The sequence below is a fragment of the Thalia democratica genome, unplaced genomic scaffold, assembly GCF_965202585.1.
Source record: "Thalia democratica unplaced genomic scaffold, ktThaDemo2.hap1.1 HAP1_SCAFFOLD_532, whole genome shotgun sequence".
NCBI classification, from domain to species: Eukaryota; Metazoa; Chordata; class Thaliacea; order Salpida; family Salpidae; genus Thalia; species Thalia democratica.
Window position 1 is genome coordinate 1,671 of NW_028139568.1, and position 22,490 is coordinate 24,160.

A 22,490-nucleotide genomic window follows, 5' to 3' on the forward strand; every position below is an offset into this window, starting at 1 on the left:
TTCAGATGAAAAATCTTACGGACAACAAAATCAAGTTAGTTAAACATCTTTTACAAACCATTTGATTACAAGCACTACTACTGTTTTTAGACTAATGCAATGCTTTTTCTACAATATAACGAGTTACAAGTTTATAAAGTATTTGAAACAAAAAAAAAGTGTGTTCATTCAAGTATATGAGTTTTTAATTTACACAAATAAGAATTTATTTGTACTAAGCTTATATTCTTGTACTTTAAGTAAACATGAACAGCTGGTTCTATTCAAATGGTGGTCCTAAAAAGGACCGGTTGTTTAGCGTTTATTTTGAGCTGGTGTATTTGGTAACAGCTTTAGTTCCTTCTGAAACTGCGTGCTTTGACAACTCGCCGGGGAGCAAGAGCCTGACAGCAGTTTGAATTTCGCGGCTGCTAACAGTTGACCTCTTGTTGTAATGAGCCAAACGTGAAGCCTCTGCTGCAATGCGCTCGAAGATGTCGTTGACAAATGAGTTCATGATTCCCATTGCCTTGCTGGAAATTCCGGTGTCGGGGTGCACTTGCTTCAAAACTTTGTACACGTAGATGCCAAAGCTTTCTTTGTTTCTCCTCCTTCGCTTCTTCTTGCCGTCGACCGGAGCGGTCTTGGCTACTGACTTCTTCGCGCCTTTGGTTGCTGTCATGATGATGTGTGGACTTCTGTCTCGGCGCCGGTTTATATCCTGAAAAATTATGCAAATTAGCATAGTTCCGTACGCGAACGATAGCTGGTTTCTCTCACTTCACAATTCTCTCGTTTGTTGTAAATATTTTGGTGGTCCTGAAAAGGACCTGGTTTTTTTTAACTTAGGCTGACTTTTTTGAAGCGGTCTTCTTAGGCAATAGTACTGCCTGGATGTTTGGAAGAACACCACCTTGAGCAATTGTGACGCCTCCGAGAAGTTTGTTCAACTCTTCGTCGTTGCGAATAGCTAGTTGCAAATGGCGAGGAATGATCCTGCTTTTCTTGTTGTCACGAGCAGCGTTACCGGCAAGCTCGAGCACTTCTGCGCTCAAGTACTCGAGAACGGCAGCCAGATAAACTGGAGCACCAGCTCCGACTCTTTGGCTGTAGTTGCCGGTGCGCAACAGGCGGTGCACGCGACCGACTGGAAACTGCAGTCCTGCACGGGAAGACCTGCTCTTCGGCTTAGATTTGAGTTTTGATCCTTTACCACGTCCTGACATTTTGTTGTTCGAATGATTGTGATGATAGCTTGCACAGCTCAATATACAACTCATACCTAACCGCGTCGAACAAAAAACTAATTTGCATATGTCATAGCTAATGCTTAATCTTGTCAAAAGTGTTGTAAAACTTTTATATTGAATTAGGTGGTCCTAAAAAGGACCGGGTTTGCTAAAAGCGATTAGCCACCGAAGCCGTACAAGGTTCTTCCTTGACGCTTGAGTGCGTACACGACGTCGAGTGCTGTGACGGTCTTGCGCTTGGCGTGCTCTGTGTATGTTACTGCATCGCGAATAACATTTTCCAAGAAAACTTTCATGACGCCTCTCGTTTCTTCGTAAATCAGTCCCGAGATTCGCTTAACTCCGCCTCGGCGAGCCAAACGGCGGATTGCCGGCTTCGTGATGCCTTGGATGTTATCGCGAAGTACTTTGCGATGGCGCTTAGCACCTCCCTTTCCCAAGCCTTTACCTCCTTTGCCGCGTCCAGACATGTTGTTGAATATACTTATTTCGTCAGTGCGTCGAGTTTATATACAAGCTGTTACGGACGCGTACGGTAACTACTAACTAATTTGCATACTCAAAAAAGTCTCTTAACTTACGTTCGGTTAAGTTTTTCTCACTGTCAAGGTTTTAAGGTGGCCCTGAAAAGGACCGGTTTTAGCTAACGCTTAAGCTCTTTCGCCACGCATTCTCCTGGCGAGCTGGATGTCTTTGGGCATGATTGTCACACGCTTGGCGTGGATCGCGCAAAGGTTAGTATCTTCGAACAAACCAACGAGGTACGCCTCGCTTGCTTCTTGCAAAGCCATAACGGCACTGCTTTGGAACCTCAAGTCAGTTTTGAAGTCTTGAGCTATTTCGCGTACCAGACGCTGGAAAGGCAACTTGCGCAAAAGAAGCTCAGTTGACTTCTGGTAGCGTCTGATTTCTCTCAGAGCAACTGTGCCGGGCCTGTAGCGATGAGGCTTCTTCACACCTCCGGTAGCGGGTGCGCTCTTGCGAGCGGCCTTGGTGGCGAGCTGTTTCCTTGGAGCCTTGCCTCCGGTTGACTTACGAGCGGTTTGCTTGGTACGAGCCATTTTGATGATAAAACTGTTTGTTGCAAGACAGTTTATATACTGTTCGCATAGACACGGACGCGAGCGATTCCGCTGTGTAGTCTAATTTGCATATTTTCAACTTAGCATTGTTTTATGCATTTTGAGTTACGTTATATTTTGTTTGAGTGGTCCTGAAAAGGACCTTGGGTAAAAGAACAACTTATTTTTTACAGCTCTTCTTCTTGGATGCTTTTTTGGCTGCCGGCTTCTTCTTGGTTACTTTCTTCTTCTTGCTTGCAGCTTTTTTAGATGCTGCCTTCTTAGGAGCGCACTTTTTAGCAGGTCGCTTTTTGGCTGCTGGTTTTTTTGCAGCCTTCTTGGGAGCACACTTCTTTTTTGGTTTTTTAGCTGGGGCCTTCTTTGCTGCTGGCTTTTTAGCTACTTTCTTTGTCCTCTTCTTGGGCCCAGCAGCTGGCATTGGAGCAAGCTTGAACGAGCCAGAAGCGCCTTTTCCAGTTGTCTGGAGAAAAGCACCTTTGGTCACGCCGCTGGTAAGTGCTCTCTTCAAGTGAGAATTGGAAGCTGTGAGGTCAAGCTTGTAGGTGTCCGCGATATACTTTTGTATCTTCTGGCGGGATGTACCTTTTCGTTCCTTCATTGCTCCAAGGGCAGAGCTAATCATTTCCCTGTAAGTAGGGTGCTCTGCCTTCTTGGCGCTTGGTCTCTTGGAAGACCTGGCTGGCGCTGGTACTGCTGCTACTGCTGTGGTAGACATGATGAATGAATATTAAAGCGACCAAAACGATACTTGCAAGAGTTACTGACTGTGACGAATTGACTGTTGAGCAGTTATGCTTTGCAAGGTACCTTTTACTTCTTAATATAAGCATTAGCATGTTTGTTTAAGACATATATGCTTATAAAAACTTAGTTGTCTTATTAAGAATGTTGAAAAAGTTCCAGTAAGAAAGAAACCATATTTAACTTGTTCTAAAAGTAATTTTTTTAAAGCATTAGTTTGAAAAGTCCAGAAATAACAGCCTGTATCTTACAGCACACCTCTAAATACATTAAGAAAAACATAAATGAAACAAAACATGTTAACACACTCCCGACTGAGTTTTCCTTTGCCGCTCACCTAAAGTAATAAAGTTTTAACAAAGCACAAGGTTTTTTTTTACCTTAAACAAAATTTCATTATATCGATTTCATGGAGTTTTGTTAATCGTAAGTTCTATCAAGTATGTTCAAGTTAATTACAGTTTAAACTAATGTGTAAAAAGTAATTCCAAAAGAATAAAAGTGTTCATTTTTTTTAGCTTTACTGCTTATGATTACTCATAAGCAATGTACTCAAAACTTTTATTAAACAGACAACTAGATAGCTTTGTTGTTGCACATACTAGTAACTTACCTTACAACAATGTTTTCCAAACAACCTTTCAAAAACGTGCTGTACAGTAACTATGATGATACTTGTTTAAAGTTGTAAACTACATTTAAACACAAACTTTATTTTTCAGTGTGTATGAAAAACTAGTTTAAAAGATAAGTAGTTTAACATTCAATTAGTGTTTCAAACAACTGATTGAAGCTGTTATACAGTTTAAAAAATAACTGATGCAATTTTGCTCGTTAAACTTAAACCTTGATCAAACTAAGAACTTTAACTTTGCAGATTTCAACCGAATAAAGTGTGCTGATAAAAGTGAACAAATGGATTTGGTTGTAAATTTTCCAAACAAAATAAAGTTAATTAAATTCAAAGAAGTAAATAAGTCGAAAAAGCTTATGAACACTAGCACTAAATTTGAACTTAAACAAAAGCTGATACCTTTTGGATGAAAAATTTTACGTAAAAAAAGAGGTTGGTTTATTTTTTAAGCAGCATTATATACAAAATAAAATCGAGTAAGAAAATCTAAATGAAAAAGTTTAGAAATAAGATTGACAAACTTAGTGTTTGAATAAAGCTTTGTTTACAATCAGCACTCATAACCTTTCAATCTATCTTTGAAACTTTTTAACTGGAAAATAATGCAAGTAAGTTTTTTTTTCAAACTTTGTTTTGTCACTTCTCATAAAGTTTTAAAGTCAGTCGAAACAACATAGAACAACTTACTACTTTCTTGAAACATATTTTGAAACAACAACAGTACTGTCTTTTAAAGTTTACGATTGAAGTGCTTACCAAGTTAAACATGTGTTTTAACTGCTTTACTGCTAATAGTGATTTCTTAGTTTACTCAACCTAGATTAATCATAATGTTCTGTACCATTGATTTCATTGACTAAATGTTTGCTTTTCAAAATTCGTAACTAGTTATCTCTAGCTTACTGTTAATGTAGTTAAAAACACAGCTTAGGATAAGTTACATTTTATTCTCGGATGTCGTTAAGAACATAGCTGTTGTAGCAATAACATATAAACTTGAAACAAAGTAACTGTTATCTTATTCAATTATAGACCATATAAAACAAAGTATTTGCTTGATTCAAAGTTTTACATTGTTGTTTGCCTATTATGGAACTTGTACCATCACATAATAAGCTGTAAAAAAATGAAGGCTAAAAAAAGTTTTGGTTTCGCTTTGTCCAGTTTTTTCTTCTTCTTTAGATTTATAAAAACTACACAGCTTAAAGCAACAAGTTACAGTAATTTCAGTTTACTTATGTATAGCGTACATAAGGCTAACAAACAAGTGGTAACAAGTTTTTTGCTTCTTTTCTTTGTACCATGTTTTAGCTAATCAATTGGTTTATTTCATATGCTTGACAAGATTAGAAAGCTTAAATCAAGTAAGTAGATGTAAGCTTTGTAAAATAAAAGATTTGTTTATACAAGTTCATCATTTTATTAAGGTATTTTGTTTTGTAAATTGTGTACTTGTTAATAGTGTTCTCTTTCTTTTGAACAATCGATGTTGTTTACATTTATGTGTTACACCAGTTTTGAATTGTTAAGCATGTTTCAGTTGTAGTTTAATTGTAATTGAACAGCATTTTTTAAGGACACTAAACATTGTTTGTTATTAACAGTTTAAAACGTTTTCAGTTAATAAGTCAAAGTTTTATTTTTATTTCTGTTTAAGCGTACTATTTTCATTGAAAAATACAAATAGTTTTTACAGTGACGTAGGCACAGTATTTTTTTAATAAACTAAAAAACAAATGAAATATTGAATTAAAAAATGTCCACAAAGTTAATGAGAATAAGTTTTATTTGGAAAAGAAAGTTAAAAGGAAAAAAGCCACGAAAAAGACACTCAAGTTAGTTAAAGCTTTTCACTAAGCATTCGATAATAGTAAGCAATAAAGTAAGGATTAGAGCAGTTATCTAGCTAGAGTTCCCTTCTTAACAGTTGCATAAAAAAAGTATAGTAGAGAAATTTGGCAAGCTAGGTATTTAATAAATAATGGGCTTTATAATTTGGAAGGAAATATGTTTTTGATTCTTTATCACCACAAAGTTGATTAAGTATGTTTATTTGTGTTGTTGAGTTTAGTAGTCATTAGTAGCTTGTGTAATTAATTGGTGATCCACCTAATCTTTAGATTTAAAAAGTACATAGCTTAAAACAAACAAGTATCGTCGTTTTGAGTTGTCTCATACATAGTTTAAAAAAGAGTTACAAAAAATTGTAACAAGCTGTTCTTTTTTACCGTGGAATCATTTTGTAATTTGTCATAGCCACAGAAAAAATGAGTTCAACAAAACAAGTATGAGCTTTGTAAGCAGAAAGATTATTTCAATTGTATGTTTGTTTTAAACAATCACTGTTGTCTACATTAGTTTGACTGTTCAACTTTTAAACAGTTTTTTATTGTTTCATTTGCATTCTGATAAATAAAACTAATACTTATTTGACAATCAGACCTTAAACAAATATCATTGAGCATTTTTAGTATCAACGCAAAGTAAATTTTTCTTCTCATTTAATATAATGTCTTATTTAAGCATAAATTTTTAGTTAGTGACAGATTGATTTTTTTATTAAACTAACAACAAATATGTATTGAGTGTTTGAAAAACAAGTTTACAAAGTAAAATGAACTAGAATAAGTTTTGTTTAAACAATAAGTTAAACAAGAAAATTCCCATTAAAAAACATTTTTACCTAACATTTAAATACTAGTGAAGCAGAAAAACTTATTCTACATTATCAAAAGTAGTTTAAAATGTCAAGTAGAACTACAAAAACTGAAGTAAGTGTAACTAACTAGTAGAAATAAAAACAGAGAAATTCAGTTTTAGAAAGTTTATTTAGAAGTTATTGAAATACACTAACTGTTACTTTTTACCAACACGCACAATGTAGATATAAATTTGTACATTTTTTGTCGCTTAGTTTAAGCTTGTTTGACACTGTTTACTCGACATTAGTAGCTGCTTAAATCAACTGGTGGTCCTGATTACTTTAGATATGTAGAAACATAACTTTCAACAAACTACTAGAGTTGTTAAAGGTCAGTAAGTTGTCTCATATCTAGTTAAAACAAGTACCTTTTACTTTGAAAACTAGAATAATAAATTACTTAAAAAAGTACAAGCAGCTACTTTTTTGTGTTTTACCAAGTTTCAACCAATGAGCTGGTTTGTTTTGTGTGTTTATGTTTTGAATTGAAAATGTTTCTTGAATATGCTAAACAGAAGTTAGCTTTGAAAGAAGGAATATGTTGTTTTACTTGAAAACACATCTGTAATTTTTTGTTTTGAACAACCATTTTTGTATTCATTTATGTATTCGTAACTTTTTAAAACGTGTTACATGGCTTCAATTGCAGTTAAGTTGATAAGAAGAACTCGTTTAAAAAGTTAAAGCTCGGTTGTGTTACTAATAATCAACAACAACTTAAAATAAAGTTACAACTAAGTTTTTGCATGTTATAAGTGATATACATTTTTGTTTAAGAAGATGATACTTTTTTGTAAGCACTTATTTATTGAATGTTTCAACAGAACTTCAGCAAATGAATAAAAACAAGTGTTTTGTACAAAAAGTATTCAGATGAAAAATCTTACGGACAACAAAATCAAGTTAGTTAAACATCTTTTACAAACCATTTGATTACAAGCACTACTACTGTTTTTAGACTAATGCAATGCTTTTTCTACAATATAACGAGTTACAAGTTTATAAAGTATTTGAAACAAAAAAAAAGTGTGTTCATTCAAGTATATGAGTTTTTAATTTACACAAATAAGAATTTATTTGTACTAAGCTTATATTCTTGTACTTTAAGTAAACATGAACAGCTGGTTCTATTCAAATGGTGGTCCTAAAAAGGACCGGTTGTTTAGCGTTTATTTTGAGCTGGTGTATTTGGTAACAGCTTTAGTTCCTTCTGAAACTGCGTGCTTTGACAACTCGCCGGGGAGCAAGAGCCTGACAGCAGTTTGAATTTCGCGGCTGCTAACAGTTGACCTCTTGTTGTAATGAGCCAAACGTGAAGCCTCTGCTGCAATGCGCTCGAAGATGTCGTTGACAAATGAGTTCATGATTCCCATTGCCTTGCTGGAAATTCCGGTGTCGGGGTGCACTTGCTTCAAAACTTTGTACACGTAGATGCCAAAGCTTTCTTTGTTTCTCCTCCTTCGCTTCTTCTTGCCGTCGACCGGAGCGGTCTTGGCTACTGACTTCTTCGCGCCTTTGGTTGCTGTCATGATGATGTGTGGACTTCTGTCTCGGCGCCGGTTTATATCCTGAAAAATTATGCAAATTAGCATAGTTCCGTACGCGAACGATAGCTGGTTTCTCTCACTTCACAATTCTCTCGTTTGTTGTAAATATTTTGGTGGTCCTGAAAAGGACCTGGTTTTTTTTAACTTAGGCTGACTTTTTTGAAGCGGTCTTCTTAGGCAATAGTACTGCCTGGATGTTTGGAAGAACACCACCTTGAGCAATTGTGACGCCTCCGAGAAGTTTGTTCAACTCTTCGTCGTTGCGAATAGCTAGTTGCAAATGGCGAGGAATGATCCTGCTTTTCTTGTTGTCACGAGCAGCGTTACCGGCAAGCTCGAGCACTTCTGCGCTCAAGTACTCGAGAACGGCAGCCAGATAAACTGGAGCACCAGCTCCGACTCTTTGGCTGTAGTTGCCGGTGCGCAACAGGCGGTGCACGCGACCGACTGGAAACTGCAGTCCTGCACGGGAAGACCTGCTCTTCGGCTTAGATTTGAGTTTTGATCCTTTACCACGTCCTGACATTTTGTTGTTCGAATGATTGTGATGATAGCTTGCACAGCTCAATATACAACTCATACCTAACCGCGTCGAACAAAAAACTAATTTGCATATGTCATAGCTAATGCTTAATCTTGTCAAAAGTGTTGTAAAACTTTTATATTGAATTAGGTGGTCCTAAAAAGGACCGGGTTTGCTAAAAGCGATTAGCCACCGAAGCCGTACAAGGTTCTTCCTTGACGCTTGAGTGCGTACACGACGTCGAGTGCTGTGACGGTCTTGCGCTTGGCGTGCTCTGTGTATGTTACTGCATCGCGAATAACATTTTCCAAGAAAACTTTCATGACGCCTCTCGTTTCTTCGTAAATCAGTCCCGAGATTCGCTTAACTCCGCCTCGGCGAGCCAAACGGCGGATTGCCGGCTTCGTGATGCCTTGGATGTTATCGCGAAGTACTTTGCGATGGCGCTTAGCACCTCCCTTTCCCAAGCCTTTACCTCCTTTGCCGCGTCCAGACATGTTGTTGAATATACTTATTTCGTCAGTGCGTCGAGTTTATATACAAGCTGTTACGGACGCGTACGGTAACTACTAACTAATTTGCATACTCAAAAAAGTCTCTTAACTTACGTTCGGTTAAGTTTTTCTCACTGTCAAGGTTTTAAGGTGGCCCTGAAAAGGACCGGTTTTAGCTAACGCTTAAGCTCTTTCGCCACGCATTCTCCTGGCGAGCTGGATGTCTTTGGGCATGATTGTCACACGCTTGGCGTGGATCGCGCAAAGGTTAGTATCTTCGAACAAACCAACGAGGTACGCCTCGCTTGCTTCTTGCAAAGCCATAACGGCACTGCTTTGGAACCTCAAGTCAGTTTTGAAGTCTTGAGCTATTTCGCGTACCAGACGCTGGAAAGGCAACTTGCGCAAAAGAAGCTCAGTTGACTTCTGGTAGCGTCTGATTTCTCTCAGAGCAACTGTGCCGGGCCTGTAGCGATGAGGCTTCTTCACACCTCCGGTAGCGGGTGCGCTCTTGCGAGCGGCCTTGGTGGCGAGCTGTTTCCTTGGAGCCTTGCCTCCGGTTGACTTACGAGCGGTTTGCTTGGTACGAGCCATTTTGATGATAAAACTGTTTGTTGCAAGACAGTTTATATACTGTTCGCATAGACACGGACGCGAGCGATTCCGCTGTGTAGTCTAATTTGCATATTTTCAACTTAGCATTGTTTTATGCATTTTGAGTTACGTTATATTTTGTTTGAGTGGTCCTGAAAAGGACCTTGGGTAAAAGAACAACTTATTTTTTACAGCTCTTCTTCTTGGATGCTTTTTTGGCTGCCGGCTTCTTCTTGGTTACTTTCTTCTTCTTGCTTGCAGCTTTTTTAGATGCTGCCTTCTTAGGAGCGCACTTTTTAGCAGGTCGCTTTTTGGCTGCTGGTTTTTTTGCAGCCTTCTTGGGAGCACACTTCTTTTTTGGTTTTTTAGCTGGGGCCTTCTTTGCTGCTGGCTTTTTAGCTACTTTCTTTGTCCTCTTCTTGGGCCCAGCAGCTGGCATTGGAGCAAGCTTGAACGAGCCAGAAGCGCCTTTTCCAGTTGTCTGGAGAAAAGCACCTTTGGTCACGCCGCTGGTAAGTGCTCTCTTCAAGTGAGAATTGGAAGCTGTGAGGTCAAGCTTGTAGGTGTCCGCGATATACTTTTGTATCTTCTGGCGGGATGTACCTTTTCGTTCCTTCATTGCTCCAAGGGCAGAGCTAATCATTTCCCTGTAAGTAGGGTGCTCTGCCTTCTTGGCGCTTGGTCTCTTGGAAGACCTGGCTGGCGCTGGTACTGCTGCTACTGCTGTGGTAGACATGATGAATGAATATTAAAGCGACCAAAACGATACTTGCAAGAGTTACTGACTGTGACGAATTGACTGTTGAGCAGTTATGCTTTGCAAGGTACCTTTTACTTCTTAATATAAGCATTAGCATGTTTGTTTAAGACATATATGCTTATAAAAACTTAGTTGTCTTATTAAGAATGTTGAAAAAGTTCCAGTAAGAAAGAAACCATATTTAACTTGTTCTAAAAGTAATTTTTTTAAAGCATTAGTTTGAAAAGTCCAGAAATAACAGCCTGTATCTTACAGCACACCTCTAAATACATTAAGAAAAACATAAATGAAACAAAACATGTTAACACACTCCCGACTGAGTTTTCCTTTGCCGCTCACCTAAAGTAATAAAGTTTTAACAAAGCACAAGGTTTTTTTTTACCTTAAACAAAATTTCATTATATCGATTTCATGGAGTTTTGTTAATCGTAAGTTCTATCAAGTATGTTCAAGTTAATTACAGTTTAAACTAATGTGTAAAAAGTAATTCCAAAAGAATAAAAGTGTTCATTTTTTTTAGCTTTACTGCTTATGATTACTCATAAGCAATGTACTCAAAACTTTTATTAAACAGACAACTAGATAGCTTTGTTGTTGCACATACTAGTAACTTACCTTACAACAATGTTTTCCAAACAACCTTTCAAAAACGTGCTGTACAGTAACTATGATGATACTTGTTTAAAGTTGTAAACTACATTTAAACACAAACTTTATTTTTCAGTGTGTATGAAAAACTAGTTTAAAAGATAAGTAGTTTAACATTCAATTAGTGTTTCAAACAACTGATTGAAGCTGTTATACAGTTTAAAAAATAACTGATGCAATTTTGCTCGTTAAACTTAAACCTTGATCAAACTAAGAACTTTAACTTTGCAGATTTCAACCGAATAAAGTGTGCTGATAAAAGTGAACAAATGGATTTGGTTGTAAATTTTCCAAACAAAATAAAGTTAATTAAATTCAAAGAAGTAAATAAGTCGAAAAAGCTTATGAACACTAGCACTAAATTTGAACTTAAACAAAAGCTGATACCTTTTGGATGAAAAATTTTACGTAAAAAAAGAGGTTGGTTTATTTTTTAAGCAGCATTATATACAAAATAAAATCGAGTAAGAAAATCTAAATGAAAAAGTTTAGAAATAAGATTGACAAACTTAGTGTTTGAATAAAGCTTTGTTTACAATCAGCACTCATAACCTTTCAATCTATCTTTGAAACTTTTTAACTGGAAAATAATGCAAGTAAGTTTTTTTTTCAAACTTTGTTTTGTCACTTCTCATAAAGTTTTAAAGTCAGTCGAAACAACATAGAACAACTTACTACTTTCTTGAAACATATTTTGAAACAACAACAGTACTGTCTTTTAAAGTTTACGATTGAAGTGCTTACCAAGTTAAACATGTGTTTTAACTGCTTTACTGCTAATAGTGATTTCTTAGTTTACTCAACCTAGATTAATCATAATGTTCTGTACCATTGATTTCATTGACTAAATGTTTGCTTTTCAAAATTCGTAACTAGTTATCTCTAGCTTACTGTTAATGTAGTTAAAAACACAGCTTAGGATAAGTTACATTTTATTCTCGGATGTCGTTAAGAACATAGCTGTTGTAGCAATAACATATAAACTTGAAACAAAGTAACTGTTATCTTATTCAATTATAGACCATATAAAACAAAGTATTTGCTTGATTCAAAGTTTTACATTGTTGTTTGCCTATTATGGAACTTGTACCATCACATAATAAGCTGTAAAAAAATGAAGGCTAAAAAAAGTTTTGGTTTCGCTTTGTCCAGTTTTTTCTTCTTCTTTAGATTTATAAAAACTACACAGCTTAAAGCAACAAGTTACAGTAATTTCAGTTTACTTATGTATAGCGTACATAAGGCTAACAAACAAGTGGTAACAAGTTTTTTGCTTCTTTTCTTTGTACCATGTTTTAGCTAATCAATTGGTTTATTTCATATGCTTGACAAGATTAGAAAGCTTAAATCAAGTAAGTAGATGTAAGCTTTGTAAAATAAAAGATTTGTTTATACAAGTTCATCATTTTATTAAGGTATTTTGTTTTGTAAATTGTGTACTTGTTAATAGTGTTCTCTTTCTTTTGAACAATCGATGTTGTTTACATTTATGTGTTACACCAGTTTTGAATTGTTAAGCATGTTTCAGTTGTAGTTTAATTGTAATTGAACAGCATTTTTTAAGGACACTAAACATTGTTTGTTATTAACAGTTTAAAACGTTTTCAGTTAATAAGTCAAAGTTTTATTTTTATTTCTGTTTAAGCGTACTATTTTCATTGAAAAATACAAATAGTTTTTACAGTGACGTAGGCACAGTATTTTTTTAATAAACTAAAAAACAAATGAAATATTGAATTAAAAAATGTCCACAAAGTTAATGAGAATAAGTTTTATTTGGAAAAGAAAGTTAAAAGGAAAAAAGCCACGAAAAAGACACTCAAGTTAGTTAAAGCTTTTCACTAAGCATTCGATAATAGTAAGCAATAAAGTAAGGATTAGAGCAGTTATCTAGCTAGAGTTCCCTTCTTAACAGTTGCATAAAAAAAGTATAGTAGAGAAATTTGGCAAGCTAGGTATTTAATAAATAATGGGCTTTATAATTTGGAAGGAAATATGTTTTTGATTCTTTATCACCACAAAGTTGATTAAGTATGTTTATTTGTGTTGTTGAGTTTAGTAGTCATTAGTAGCTTGTGTAATTAATTGGTGATCCACCTAATCTTTAGATTTAAAAAGTACATAGCTTAAAACAAACAAGTATCGTCGTTTTGAGTTGTCTCATACATAGTTTAAAAAAGAGTTACAAAAAATTGTAACAAGCTGTTCTTTTTTACCGTGGAATCATTTTGTAATTTGTCATAGCCACAGAAAAAATGAGTTCAACAAAACAAGTATGAGCTTTGTAAGCAGAAAGATTATTTCAATTGTATGTTTGTTTTAAACAATCACTGTTGTCTACATTAGTTTGACTGTTCAACTTTTAAACAGTTTTTTATTGTTTCATTTGCATTCTGATAAATAAAACTAATACTTATTTGACAATCAGACCTTAAACAAATATCATTGAGCATTTTTAGTATCAACGCAAAGTAAATTTTTCTTCTCATTTAATATAATGTCTTATTTAAGCATAAATTTTTAGTTAGTGACAGATTGATTTTTTTATTAAACTAACAACAAATATGTATTGAGTGTTTGAAAAACAAGTTTACAAAGTAAAATGAACTAGAATAAGTTTTGTTTAAACAATAAGTTAAACAAGAAAATTCCCATTAAAAAACATTTTTACCTAACATTTAAATACTAGTGAAGCAGAAAAACTTATTCTACATTATCAAAAGTAGTTTAAAATGTCAAGTAGAACTACAAAAACTGAAGTAAGTGTAACTAACTAGTAGAAATAAAAACAGAGAAATTCAGTTTTAGAAAGTTTATTTAGAAGTTATTGAAATACACTAACTGTTACTTTTTACCAACACGCACAATGTAGATATAAATTTGTACATTTTTTGTCGCTTAGTTTAAGCTTGTTTGACACTGTTTACTCGACATTAGTAGCTGCTTAAATCAACTGGTGGTCCTGATTACTTTAGATATGTAGAAACATAACTTTCAACAAACTACTAGAGTTGTTAAAGGTCAGTAAGTTGTCTCATATCTAGTTAAAACAAGTACCTTTTACTTTGAAAACTAGAATAATAAATTACTTAAAAAAGTACAAGCAGCTACTTTTTTGTGTTTTACCAAGTTTCAACCAATGAGCTGGTTTGTTTTGTGTGTTTATGTTTTGAATTGAAAATGTTTCTTGAATATGCTAAACAGAAGTTAGCTTTGAAAGAAGGAATATGTTGTTTTACTTGAAAACACATCTGTAATTTTTTGTTTTGAACAACCATTTTTGTATTCATTTATGTATTCGTAACTTTTTAAAACGTGTTACATGGCTTCAATTGCAGTTAAGTTGATAAGAAGAACTCGTTTAAAAAGTTAAAGCTCGGTTGTGTTACTAATAATCAACAACAACTTAAAATAAAGTTACAACTAAGTTTTTGCATGTTATAAGTGATATACATTTTTGTTTAAAAAGATGATACTTTTTTGTAAGCACTTATTTATTGAATGTTTCAACAGAACTTCAGCAAATGAATAAAAACAAGTGTTTTGTACAAAAAGTATTCAGATGAAAAATCTTACGGACAACAAAATCAAGTTAGTTAAACATCTTTTACAAACCATTTGATTACAAGCACTACTACTGTTTTTAGACTAATGCAATGCTTTTTCTACAATATAACGAGTTACAAGTTTATAAAGTATTTGAAACAAAAAAAAAGTGTGTTCATTCAAGTATATGAGTTTTTAATTTACACAAATAAGAATTTATTTGTACTAAGCTTATATTCTTGTACTTTAAGTAAACATGAACAGCTGGTTCTATTCAAATGGTGGTCCTAAAAAGGACCGGTTGTTTAGCGTTTATTTTGAGCTGGTGTATTTGGTAACAGCTTTAGTTCCTTCTGAAACTGCGTGCTTTGACAACTCGCCGGGGAGCAAGAGCCTGACAGCAGTTTGAATTTCGCGGCTGCTAACAGTTGACCTCTTGTTGTAATGAGCCAAACGTGAAGCCTCTGCTGCAATGCGCTCGAAGATGTCGTTGACAAATGAGTTCATGATTCCCATTGCCTTGCTGGAAATTCCGGTGTCGGGGTGCACTTGCTTCAAAACTTTGTACACGTAGATGCCAAAGCTTTCTTTGTTTCTCCTCCTTCGCTTCTTCTTGCCGTCGACCGGAGCGGTCTTGGCTACTGACTTCTTCGCGCCTTTGGTTGCTGTCATGATGATGTGTGGACTTCTGTCTCGGCGCCGGTTTATATCCTGAAAAATTATGCAAATTAGCATAGTTCCGTACGCGAACGATAGCTGGTTTCTCTCACTTCACAATTCTCTCGTTTGTTGTAAATATTTTGGTGGTCCTGAAAAGGACCTGGTTTTTTTTAACTTAGGCTGACTTTTTTGAAGCGGTCTTCTTAGGCAATAGTACTGCCTGGATGTTTGGAAGAACACCACCTTGAGCAATTGTGACGCCTCCGAGAAGTTTGTTCAACTCTTCGTCGTTGCGAATAGCTAGTTGCAAATGGCGAGGAATGATCCTGCTTTTCTTGTTGTCACGAGCAGCGTTACCGGCAAGCTCGAGCACTTCTGCGCTCAAGTACTCGAGAACGGCAGCCAGATAAACTGGAGCACCAGCTCCGACTCTTTGGCTGTAGTTGCCGGTGCGCAACAGGCGGTGCACGCGACCGACTGGAAACTGCAGTCCTGCACGGGAAGACCTGCTCTTCGGCTTAGATTTGAGTTTTGATCCTTTACCACGTCCTGACATTTTGTTGTTCGAATGATTGTGATGATAGCTTGCACAGCTCAATATACAACTCATACCTAACCGCGTCGAACAAAAAACTAATTTGCATATGTCATAGCTAATGCTTAATCTTGTCAAAAGTGTTGTAAAACTTTTATATTGAATTAGGTGGTCCTAAAAAGGACCGGGTTTGCTAAAAGCGATTAGCCACCGAAGCCGTACAAGGTTCTTCCTTGACGCTTGAGTGCGTACACGACGTCGAGTGCTGTGACGGTCTTGCGCTTGGCGTGCTCTGTGTATGTTACTGCATCGCGAATAACATTTTCCAAGAAAACTTTCATGACGCCTCTCGTTTCTTCGTAAATCAGTCCCGAGATTCGCTTAACTCCGCCTCGGCGAGCCAAACGGCGGATTGCCGGCTTCGTGATGCCTTGGATGTTATCGCGAAGTACTTTGCGATGGCGCTTAGCACCTCCCTTTCCCAAGCCTTTACCTCCTTTGCCGCGTCCAGACATGTTGTTGAATATACTTATTTCGTCAGTGCGTCGAGTTTATATACAAGCTGTTACGGACGCGTACGGTAACTACTAACTAATTTGCATACTCAAAAAAGTCTCTTAACTTACGTTCGGTTAAGTTTTTCTCACTGTCAAGGTTTTAAGGTGGCCCTGAAAAGGACCGGTTTTAGCTAACGCTTAAGCTCTTTCGCCACGCATTCTCCTGGCGAGCTGGATGTCTTTGGGCATGATTGTCACACGCTTGGCGTGGATCGCGCAAAGGTTAGTATCTTCGAACAAACCAACGAGGTACGCCTCGCTTGCTTCTTGCAAAGCCATAACGGCACTGCTTTGGAACCTCAAGTCAGTTTTGAAGTCTTGAGCTATTTCGCGTACCAGACGCTGGAAAGGCAACTTGCGCAAAAGAAGCTCAGTTGACTTCTGGTAGCGTCTGATTTCTCTCAGAGCAACTGTGCCGGGCCTGTAGCGATGAGGCTTCTTCACACCTCCGGTAGCGGGTGCGCTCTTGCGAGCGGCCTTGGTGGCGAGCTGTTTCCTTGGAGCCTTGCCTCCGGTTGACTTACGAGCGGTTTGCTTGGTACGAGCCATTTTGATGATAAAACTGTTTGTTGCAAGACAGTTTATATACTGTTCGCATAGACACGGACGCGAGCGATTCCGCTGTGTAGTCTAATTTGCATATTTTCAACTTAGCATTGTTTTATGCATTTTGAGTTACGTTATATTTTGTTTGAGTGGTCCTGAAAAGGACCTTGGGTAAAAGAACAACTTATTTTTTACAGCTCTTCTTCTTGGATGCTTTTTTGGCTGCCGGCTTCTTCTTGGTTACTTTCTTCTTCTTGCTTGCAGCTTTTTTAGATGCTGCCTTCTTAGGAGCGCACTTTTTAGCAGGTCGCTTTTTGGCTGCTGGTTTTTTTGCAGCCTTCTTGGGAGCACACTTCTTTTTTGGTTTTTTAGCTGGGGCCTTCTTTGCTGCTGGCTTTTTAGCTACTTTCTTTGTCCTCTTCTTGGGCCCAGCAGCTGGCATTGGAGCAAGCTTGAACGAGCCAGAAGCGCCTTTTCCAGTTGTCTGGAGAAAAGCACCTTTGGTCACGCCGCTGGTAAGTGCTCTCTTCAAGTGAGAATTGGAAGCTGTGAGGTCAAGCTTGTAGGTGTCCGCGATATACTTTTGTATCTTCTGGCGGGATGTACCTTTTCGTTCCTTCATTGCTCCAAGGGCAGAGCTAATCATTTCCCTGTAAGTAGGGTGCTCTGCCTTCTTGGCGCTTGGTCTCTTGGAAGACCTGGCTGGCGCTGGTACTGCTGCTACTGCTGTGGTAGACATGATGAATGAATATTAAAGCGACCAAAACGATACTTGCAAGAGTTACTGACTGTGACGAATTGACTGTTGAGCAGTTATGCTTTGCAAGGTACCTTTTACTTCTTAATATAAGCATTAGCATGTTTGTTTAAGACATATATGCTTATAAAAACTTAGTTGTCTTATTAAGAATGTTGAAAAAGTTCCAGTAAGAAAGAAACCATATTTAACTTGTTCTAAAAGTAATTTTTTTAAAGCATTAGTTTGAAAAGTCCAGAAATAACAGCCTGTATCTTACAGCACACCTCTAAATACATTAAGAAAAACATAAATGAAACAAAACATGTTAACACACTCCCGACTGAGTTTTCCTTTGCCGCTCACCTAAAGTAATAAAGTTTTAACAAAGCACAAGGTTTTTTTTTACCTTAAACAAAATTTCATTATATCGATTTCATGGAGTTTTGTTAATCGTAAGTTCTATCAAGTATGTTCAAGTTAATTACAGTTTAAACTAATGTGTAAAAAGTAATTCCAAAAGAATAAAAGTGTTCATTTTTTTTAGCTTTACTGCTTATGATTACTCATAAGCAATGTACTCAAAACTTTTATTAAACAGACAACTAGATAGCTTTGTTGTTGCACATACTAGTAACTTACCTTACAACAATGTTTTCCAAACAACCTTTCAAAAACGTGCTGTACAGTAACTATGATGATACTTGTTTAAAGTTGTAAACTACATTTAAACACAAACTTTATTTTTCAGTGTGTATGAAAAACTAGTTTAAAAGATAAGTAGTTTAACATTCAATTAGTGTTTCAAACAACTGATTGAAGCTGTTATACAGTTTAAAAAATAACTGATGCAATTTTGCTCGTTAAACTTAAACCTTGATCAAACTAAGAACTTTAACTTTGCAGATTTCAACCGAATAAAGTGTGCTGATAAAAGTGAACAAATGGATTTGGTTGTAAATTTTCCAAACAAAATAAAGTTAATTAAATTCAAAGAAGTAAATAAGTCGAAAAAGCTTATGAACACTAGCACTAAATTTGAACTTAAACAAAAGCTGATACCTTTTGGATGAAAAATTTTACGTAAAAAAAGAGGTTGGTTTATTTTTTAAGCAGCATTATATACAAAATAAAATCGAGTAAGAAAATCTAAATGAAAAAGTTTAGAGTTAAGATTGACAAACTTAGTGTTTGAATAAAGCTTTGTTTACAATCAGCACTCATAACCTTTCAATCTATCTTTGAAACTTTTTAACTGGAAAATAATGCAAGTAAGTTTTTTTTTCAAACTTTGTTTTGTCACTTCTCATAAAGTTTTAAAGTCAGTCGAAACAACATAGAACAACTTACTACTTTCTTGAAACATATTTTGAAACAACAACAGTACTGTCTTTTAAAGTTTACGATTGAAGTGCTTACCAAGTTAAACATGTGTTTTAACTGCTTTACTGCTAATAGTGATTTCTTAGTTTACTCAACCTAGATTAATCATAATGTTCTGTACCATTGATTTCATTGACTAAATGTTTGCTTTTCAAAATTCGTAACTAGTTATCTCTAGCTTACTGTTAATGTAGTTAAAAACACAGCTTAGGATAAGTTACATTTTATTCTCGGATGTCGTTAAGAACATAGCTGTTGTAGCAATAACATATAAACTTGAAACAAAGTAACTGTTATCTTATTCAATTATAGACCATATAAAACAAAGTATTTGCTTGATTCAAAGTTTTACATTGTTGTTTGCCTATTATGGAACTTGTACCATCACATAATAAGCTGTAAAAAAATGAAGGCTAAAAAAAGTTTTGGTTTCGCTTTGTCCAGTTTTTTCTTCTTCTTTAGATTTATAAAAACTACACAGCTTAAAGCAACAAGTTACAGTAATTTCAGTTTACTTATGTATAGCGTACATAAGGCTAACAAACAAGTGGTAACAAGTTTTTTGCTTCTTTTCTTTGTACCATGTTTTAGCTAATCAATTGGTTTATTTCATATGCTTGACAAGATTAGAAAGCTTAAATCAAGTAAGTAGATGTAAGCTTTGTAAAATAAAAGATTTGTTTATACAAGTTCATCATTTTATTAAGGTATTTTGTTTTGTAAATTGTGTACTTGTTAATAGTGTTCTCTTTCTTTTGAACAATCGATGTTGTTTACATTTATGTGTTACACCAGTTTTGAATTGTTAAGCATGTTTCAGTTGTAGTTTAATTGTAATTGAACAGCATTTTTTAAGGACACTAAACATTGTTTGTTATTAACAGTTTAAAACGTTTTCAGTTAATAAGTCAAAGTTTTATTTTTATTTCTGTTTAAGCGTACTATTTTCATTGAAAAATACAAATAGTTTTTACAGTGACGTAGGCACAGTATTTTTTTAATAAACTAAAAAACAAATGAAATATTGAATTAAAAAATGTCCACAAAGTTAATGAGAATAAGTTTTATTTGGAAAAGAAAGTTAAAAGGAAAAAAGCCACGAAAAAGACACTCAAGTTAGTTAAAGCTTTTCACTAAGCATTCGATAATAGTAAGCAATAAAGTAAGGATTAGAGCAGTTATCTAGCTAGAGTTCCCTTCTTAACAGTTGCATAAAAAAAGTATAGTAGAGAAATTTGGCAAGCTAGGTATTTAATAAATAATGGGCTTTATAATTTGGAAGGAAATATGTTTTTGATTCTTTATCACCACAAAGTTGATTAAGTATGTTTATTTGTGTTGTTGAGTTTAGTAGTCATTAGTAGCTTGTGTAATTAATTGGTGATCCACCTAATCTTTAGATTTAAAAAGTACATAGCTTAAAACAAACAAGTATCGTCGTTTTGAGTTGTCTCATACATAGTTTAAAAAAGAGTTACAAAAAATTGTAACAAGCTGTTCTTTTTTACCGTGGAATCATTTTGTAATTTGTCATAGCCACAGAAAAAATGAGTTCAACAAAACAAGTATGAGCTTTGTAAGCAGAAAGATTATTTCAATTGTATGTTTGTTTTAAACAATCACTGTTGTCTACATTAGTTTGACTGTTCAACTTTTAAACAGTTTTTTATTGTTTCATTTGCATTCTGATAAATAAAACTAATACTTATTTGACAATCAGACCTTAAACAAATATCATTGAGCATTTTTAGTATCAACGCAAAGTAAATTTTTCTTCTCATTTAATATAATGTCTTATTTAAGCATAAATTTTTAGTTAGTGACAGATTGATTTTTTTATTAAACTAACAACAAATATGTATTGAGTGTTTGAAAAACAAGTTTACAAAGTAAAATGAACTAGAATAAGTTTTGTTTAAACAATAAGTTAAACAAGAAAATTCCCATTAAAAAACATTTTTACCTAACATTTAAATACTAGTGAAGCAGAAAAACTTATTCTACATTATCAAAAGTAGTTTAAAATGTCAAGTAGAACTACAAAAACTGAAGTAAGTGTAACTAACTAGTAGAAATAAAAACAGAGAAATTCAGTTTTAGAAAGTTTATTTAGAAGTTATTGAAATACACTAACTGTTACTTTTTACCAACACGCACAATGTAGATATAAATTTGTACATTTTTTGTCGCTTAGTTTAAGCTTGTTTGACACTGTTTACTCGACATTAGTAGCTGCTTAAATCAACTGGTGGTCCTGATTACTTTAGATATGTAGAAACATAACTTTCAACAAACTACTAGAGTTGTTAAAGGTCAGTAAGTTGTCTCATATCTAGTTAAAACAAGTACCTTTTACTTTGAAAACTAGAATAATAAATTACTTAAAAAAGTACAAGCAGCTACTTTTTTGTGTTTTACCAAGTTTCAACCAATGAGCTGGTTTGTTTTGTGTGTTTATGTTTTGAATTGAAAATGTTTCTTGAATATGCTAAACAGAAGTTAGCTTTGAAAGAAGGAATATGTTGTTTTACTTGAAAACACATCTGTAATTTTTTGTTTTGAACAACCATTTTTGTATTCATTTATGTATTCGTAACTTTTTAAAACGTGTTACATGGCTTCAATTGCAGTTAAGTTGATAAGAAGAACTCGTTTAAAAAGTTAAAGCTCGGTTGTGTTACTAATAATCAACAACAACTTAAAATAAAGTTACAACTAAGTTTTTGCATGTTATAAGTGATATACATTTTTGTTTAAAAAGATGATACTTTTTTGTAAGCACTTATTTATTGAATGTTTCAACAGAACTTCAGCAAATGAATAAAAACAAGTGTTTTGTACAAAAAGTATTCAGATGAAAAATCTTACGGACAACAAAATCAAGTTAGTTAAACATCTTTTACAAACCATTTGATTACAAGCACTACTACTGTTTTTAGACTAATGCAATGCTTTTTCTACAATATAACGAGTTACAAGTTTATAAAGTATTTGAAACAAAAAAAAAGTGTGTTCATTCAAGTATATGAGTTTTTAATTTACACAAATAAGAATTTATTTGTACTAAGCTTATATTCTTGTACTTTAAGTAAACATGAACAGCTGGTTCTATTCAAATGGTGGTCCTAAAAAGGACCGGTTGTTTAGCGTTTATTTTGAGCTGGTGTATTTGGTAACAGCTTTAGTTCCTTCTGAAACTGCGTGCTTTGACAACTCGCCGGGGAGCAAGAGCCTGACAGCAGTTTGAATTTCGCGGCTGCTAACAGTTGACCTCTTGTTGTAATGAGCCAAACGTGAAGCCTCTGCTGCAATGCGCTCGAAGATGTCGTTGACAAATGAGTTCATGATTCCCATTGCCTTGCTGGAAATTCCGGTGTCGGGGTGCACTTGCTTCAAAACTTTGTACACGTAGATGCCAAAGCTTTCTTTGTTTCTCCTCCTTCGCTTCTTCTTGCCGTCGACCGGAGCGGTCTTGGCTACTGACTTCTTCGCGCCTTTGGTTGCTGTCATGATGATGTGTGGACTTCTGTCTCGGCGCCGGTTTATATCCTGAAAAATTATGCAAATTAGCATA

At 35.0% G+C, this 22,490-nt stretch overlaps 13 protein-coding genes across 13 annotated transcripts; all 13 read right to left on the minus strand.

Annotated features, from left to right (window-relative positions):
• Window positions 1–301: 301 nt before the first annotated feature.
• On the minus strand, window positions 302–661 carry LOC145846619 (histone H2B 1/2-like). Its single transcript, XM_082953312.1, has one exon. The coding sequence runs from the start codon at window positions 659–661 to the stop codon at window positions 302–304; it is 360 nt and encodes a 119-aa protein (XP_082809438.1).
• A 163-nt stretch (window positions 662–824) lies between these two features.
• Window positions 825–1,205, minus strand: LOC145846593 (histone H2A). The gene has a single exon (XM_082953286.1). It carries the CDS (start codon window positions 1,203–1,205, stop codon window positions 825–827), a length of 381 nt encoding a protein of 126 aa, XP_082809412.1.
• Window positions 1,206–1,387: 182 nt separating this feature from the next.
• Window positions 1,388–1,699, minus strand: LOC145846607 (histone H4-like). Its single transcript, XM_082953300.1, has one exon. The coding sequence runs from the start codon at window positions 1,697–1,699 to the stop codon at window positions 1,388–1,390; it is 312 nt and encodes a 103-aa protein (XP_082809426.1).
• A 180-nt stretch (window positions 1,700–1,879) lies between these two features.
• On the minus strand, window positions 1,880–2,290 carry LOC145846611 (histone H3). Its single transcript, XM_082953303.1, has one exon. The coding sequence runs from the start codon at window positions 2,288–2,290 to the stop codon at window positions 1,880–1,882; it is 411 nt and encodes a 136-aa protein (XP_082809429.1).
• Window positions 2,291–7,556: 5,266 nt separating this feature from the next.
• LOC145846620 (histone H2B 1/2-like) lies at window positions 7,557–7,916 on the minus strand. The gene has a single exon (XM_082953313.1). It carries the CDS (start codon window positions 7,914–7,916, stop codon window positions 7,557–7,559), a length of 360 nt encoding a protein of 119 aa, XP_082809439.1.
• A 163-nt stretch (window positions 7,917–8,079) lies between these two features.
• Window positions 8,080–8,460, minus strand: LOC145846594 (histone H2A). Its single transcript, XM_082953287.1, has one exon. The coding sequence runs from the start codon at window positions 8,458–8,460 to the stop codon at window positions 8,080–8,082; it is 381 nt and encodes a 126-aa protein (XP_082809413.1).
• A 182-nt stretch (window positions 8,461–8,642) lies between these two features.
• Window positions 8,643–8,954, minus strand: LOC145846606 (histone H4-like). The gene has a single exon (XM_082953299.1). The coding sequence runs from the start codon at window positions 8,952–8,954 to the stop codon at window positions 8,643–8,645; it is 312 nt and encodes a 103-aa protein (XP_082809425.1).
• Window positions 8,955–9,134: 180 nt separating this feature from the next.
• Window positions 9,135–9,545, minus strand: LOC145846617 (histone H3). Its single transcript, XM_082953310.1, has one exon. The coding sequence runs from the start codon at window positions 9,543–9,545 to the stop codon at window positions 9,135–9,137; it is 411 nt and encodes a 136-aa protein (XP_082809436.1).
• A 5,266-nt stretch (window positions 9,546–14,811) lies between these two features.
• LOC145846622 (histone H2B 1/2-like) lies at window positions 14,812–15,171 on the minus strand. The gene has a single exon (XM_082953314.1). The coding sequence runs from the start codon at window positions 15,169–15,171 to the stop codon at window positions 14,812–14,814; it is 360 nt and encodes a 119-aa protein (XP_082809440.1).
• A 163-nt stretch (window positions 15,172–15,334) lies between these two features.
• Window positions 15,335–15,715, minus strand: LOC145846595 (histone H2A). Its single transcript, XM_082953288.1, has one exon. The coding sequence runs from the start codon at window positions 15,713–15,715 to the stop codon at window positions 15,335–15,337; it is 381 nt and encodes a 126-aa protein (XP_082809414.1).
• A 182-nt stretch (window positions 15,716–15,897) lies between these two features.
• LOC145846604 (histone H4-like) lies at window positions 15,898–16,209 on the minus strand. Its single transcript, XM_082953297.1, has one exon. The coding sequence runs from the start codon at window positions 16,207–16,209 to the stop codon at window positions 15,898–15,900; it is 312 nt and encodes a 103-aa protein (XP_082809423.1).
• Window positions 16,210–16,389: 180 nt separating this feature from the next.
• On the minus strand, window positions 16,390–16,800 carry LOC145846616 (histone H3). Its single transcript, XM_082953309.1, has one exon. It carries the CDS (start codon window positions 16,798–16,800, stop codon window positions 16,390–16,392), a length of 411 nt encoding a protein of 136 aa, XP_082809435.1.
• A 5,266-nt stretch (window positions 16,801–22,066) lies between these two features.
• Window positions 22,067–22,426, minus strand: LOC145846623 (histone H2B 1/2-like). The gene has a single exon (XM_082953315.1). The coding sequence runs from the start codon at window positions 22,424–22,426 to the stop codon at window positions 22,067–22,069; it is 360 nt and encodes a 119-aa protein (XP_082809441.1).
• Window positions 22,427–22,490: the final 64 nt, after the last annotated feature.

Bases quoted from the DNA above. Each gene is read 5' to 3' on its own strand.
- LOC145846616 (XM_082953309.1), bottom strand. From the start codon at position 16,800: ATGGCTCGTACCAAGCAAACCGCTCGTAAGTCAACCGGAGGCAAGGCT.
- LOC145846606 (XM_082953299.1), bottom strand. From the start codon at position 8,954: ATGTCTGGACGCGGCAAAGGAGGTAAAGGCTTGGGAAAGGGAGGTGCT.
- LOC145846622 (XM_082953314.1), bottom strand. From the start codon at position 15,171: ATGACAGCAACCAAAGGCGCGAAGAAGTCAGTAGCCAAGACCGCTCCG.
- LOC145846619 (XM_082953312.1), bottom strand. From the start codon at position 661: ATGACAGCAACCAAAGGCGCGAAGAAGTCAGTAGCCAAGACCGCTCCG.
- LOC145846623 (XM_082953315.1), bottom strand. From the start codon at position 22,426: ATGACAGCAACCAAAGGCGCGAAGAAGTCAGTAGCCAAGACCGCTCCG.
- LOC145846595 (XM_082953288.1), bottom strand. From the start codon at position 15,715: ATGTCAGGACGTGGTAAAGGATCAAAACTCAAATCTAAGCCGAAGAGC.
- LOC145846617 (XM_082953310.1), bottom strand. From the start codon at position 9,545: ATGGCTCGTACCAAGCAAACCGCTCGTAAGTCAACCGGAGGCAAGGCT.
- LOC145846593 (XM_082953286.1), bottom strand. From the start codon at position 1,205: ATGTCAGGACGTGGTAAAGGATCAAAACTCAAATCTAAGCCGAAGAGC.
- LOC145846607 (XM_082953300.1), bottom strand. From the start codon at position 1,699: ATGTCTGGACGCGGCAAAGGAGGTAAAGGCTTGGGAAAGGGAGGTGCT.
- LOC145846594 (XM_082953287.1), bottom strand. From the start codon at position 8,460: ATGTCAGGACGTGGTAAAGGATCAAAACTCAAATCTAAGCCGAAGAGC.
- LOC145846604 (XM_082953297.1), bottom strand. From the start codon at position 16,209: ATGTCTGGACGCGGCAAAGGAGGTAAAGGCTTGGGAAAGGGAGGTGCT.
- LOC145846611 (XM_082953303.1), bottom strand. From the start codon at position 2,290: ATGGCTCGTACCAAGCAAACCGCTCGTAAGTCAACCGGAGGCAAGGCT.
- LOC145846620 (XM_082953313.1), bottom strand. From the start codon at position 7,916: ATGACAGCAACCAAAGGCGCGAAGAAGTCAGTAGCCAAGACCGCTCCG.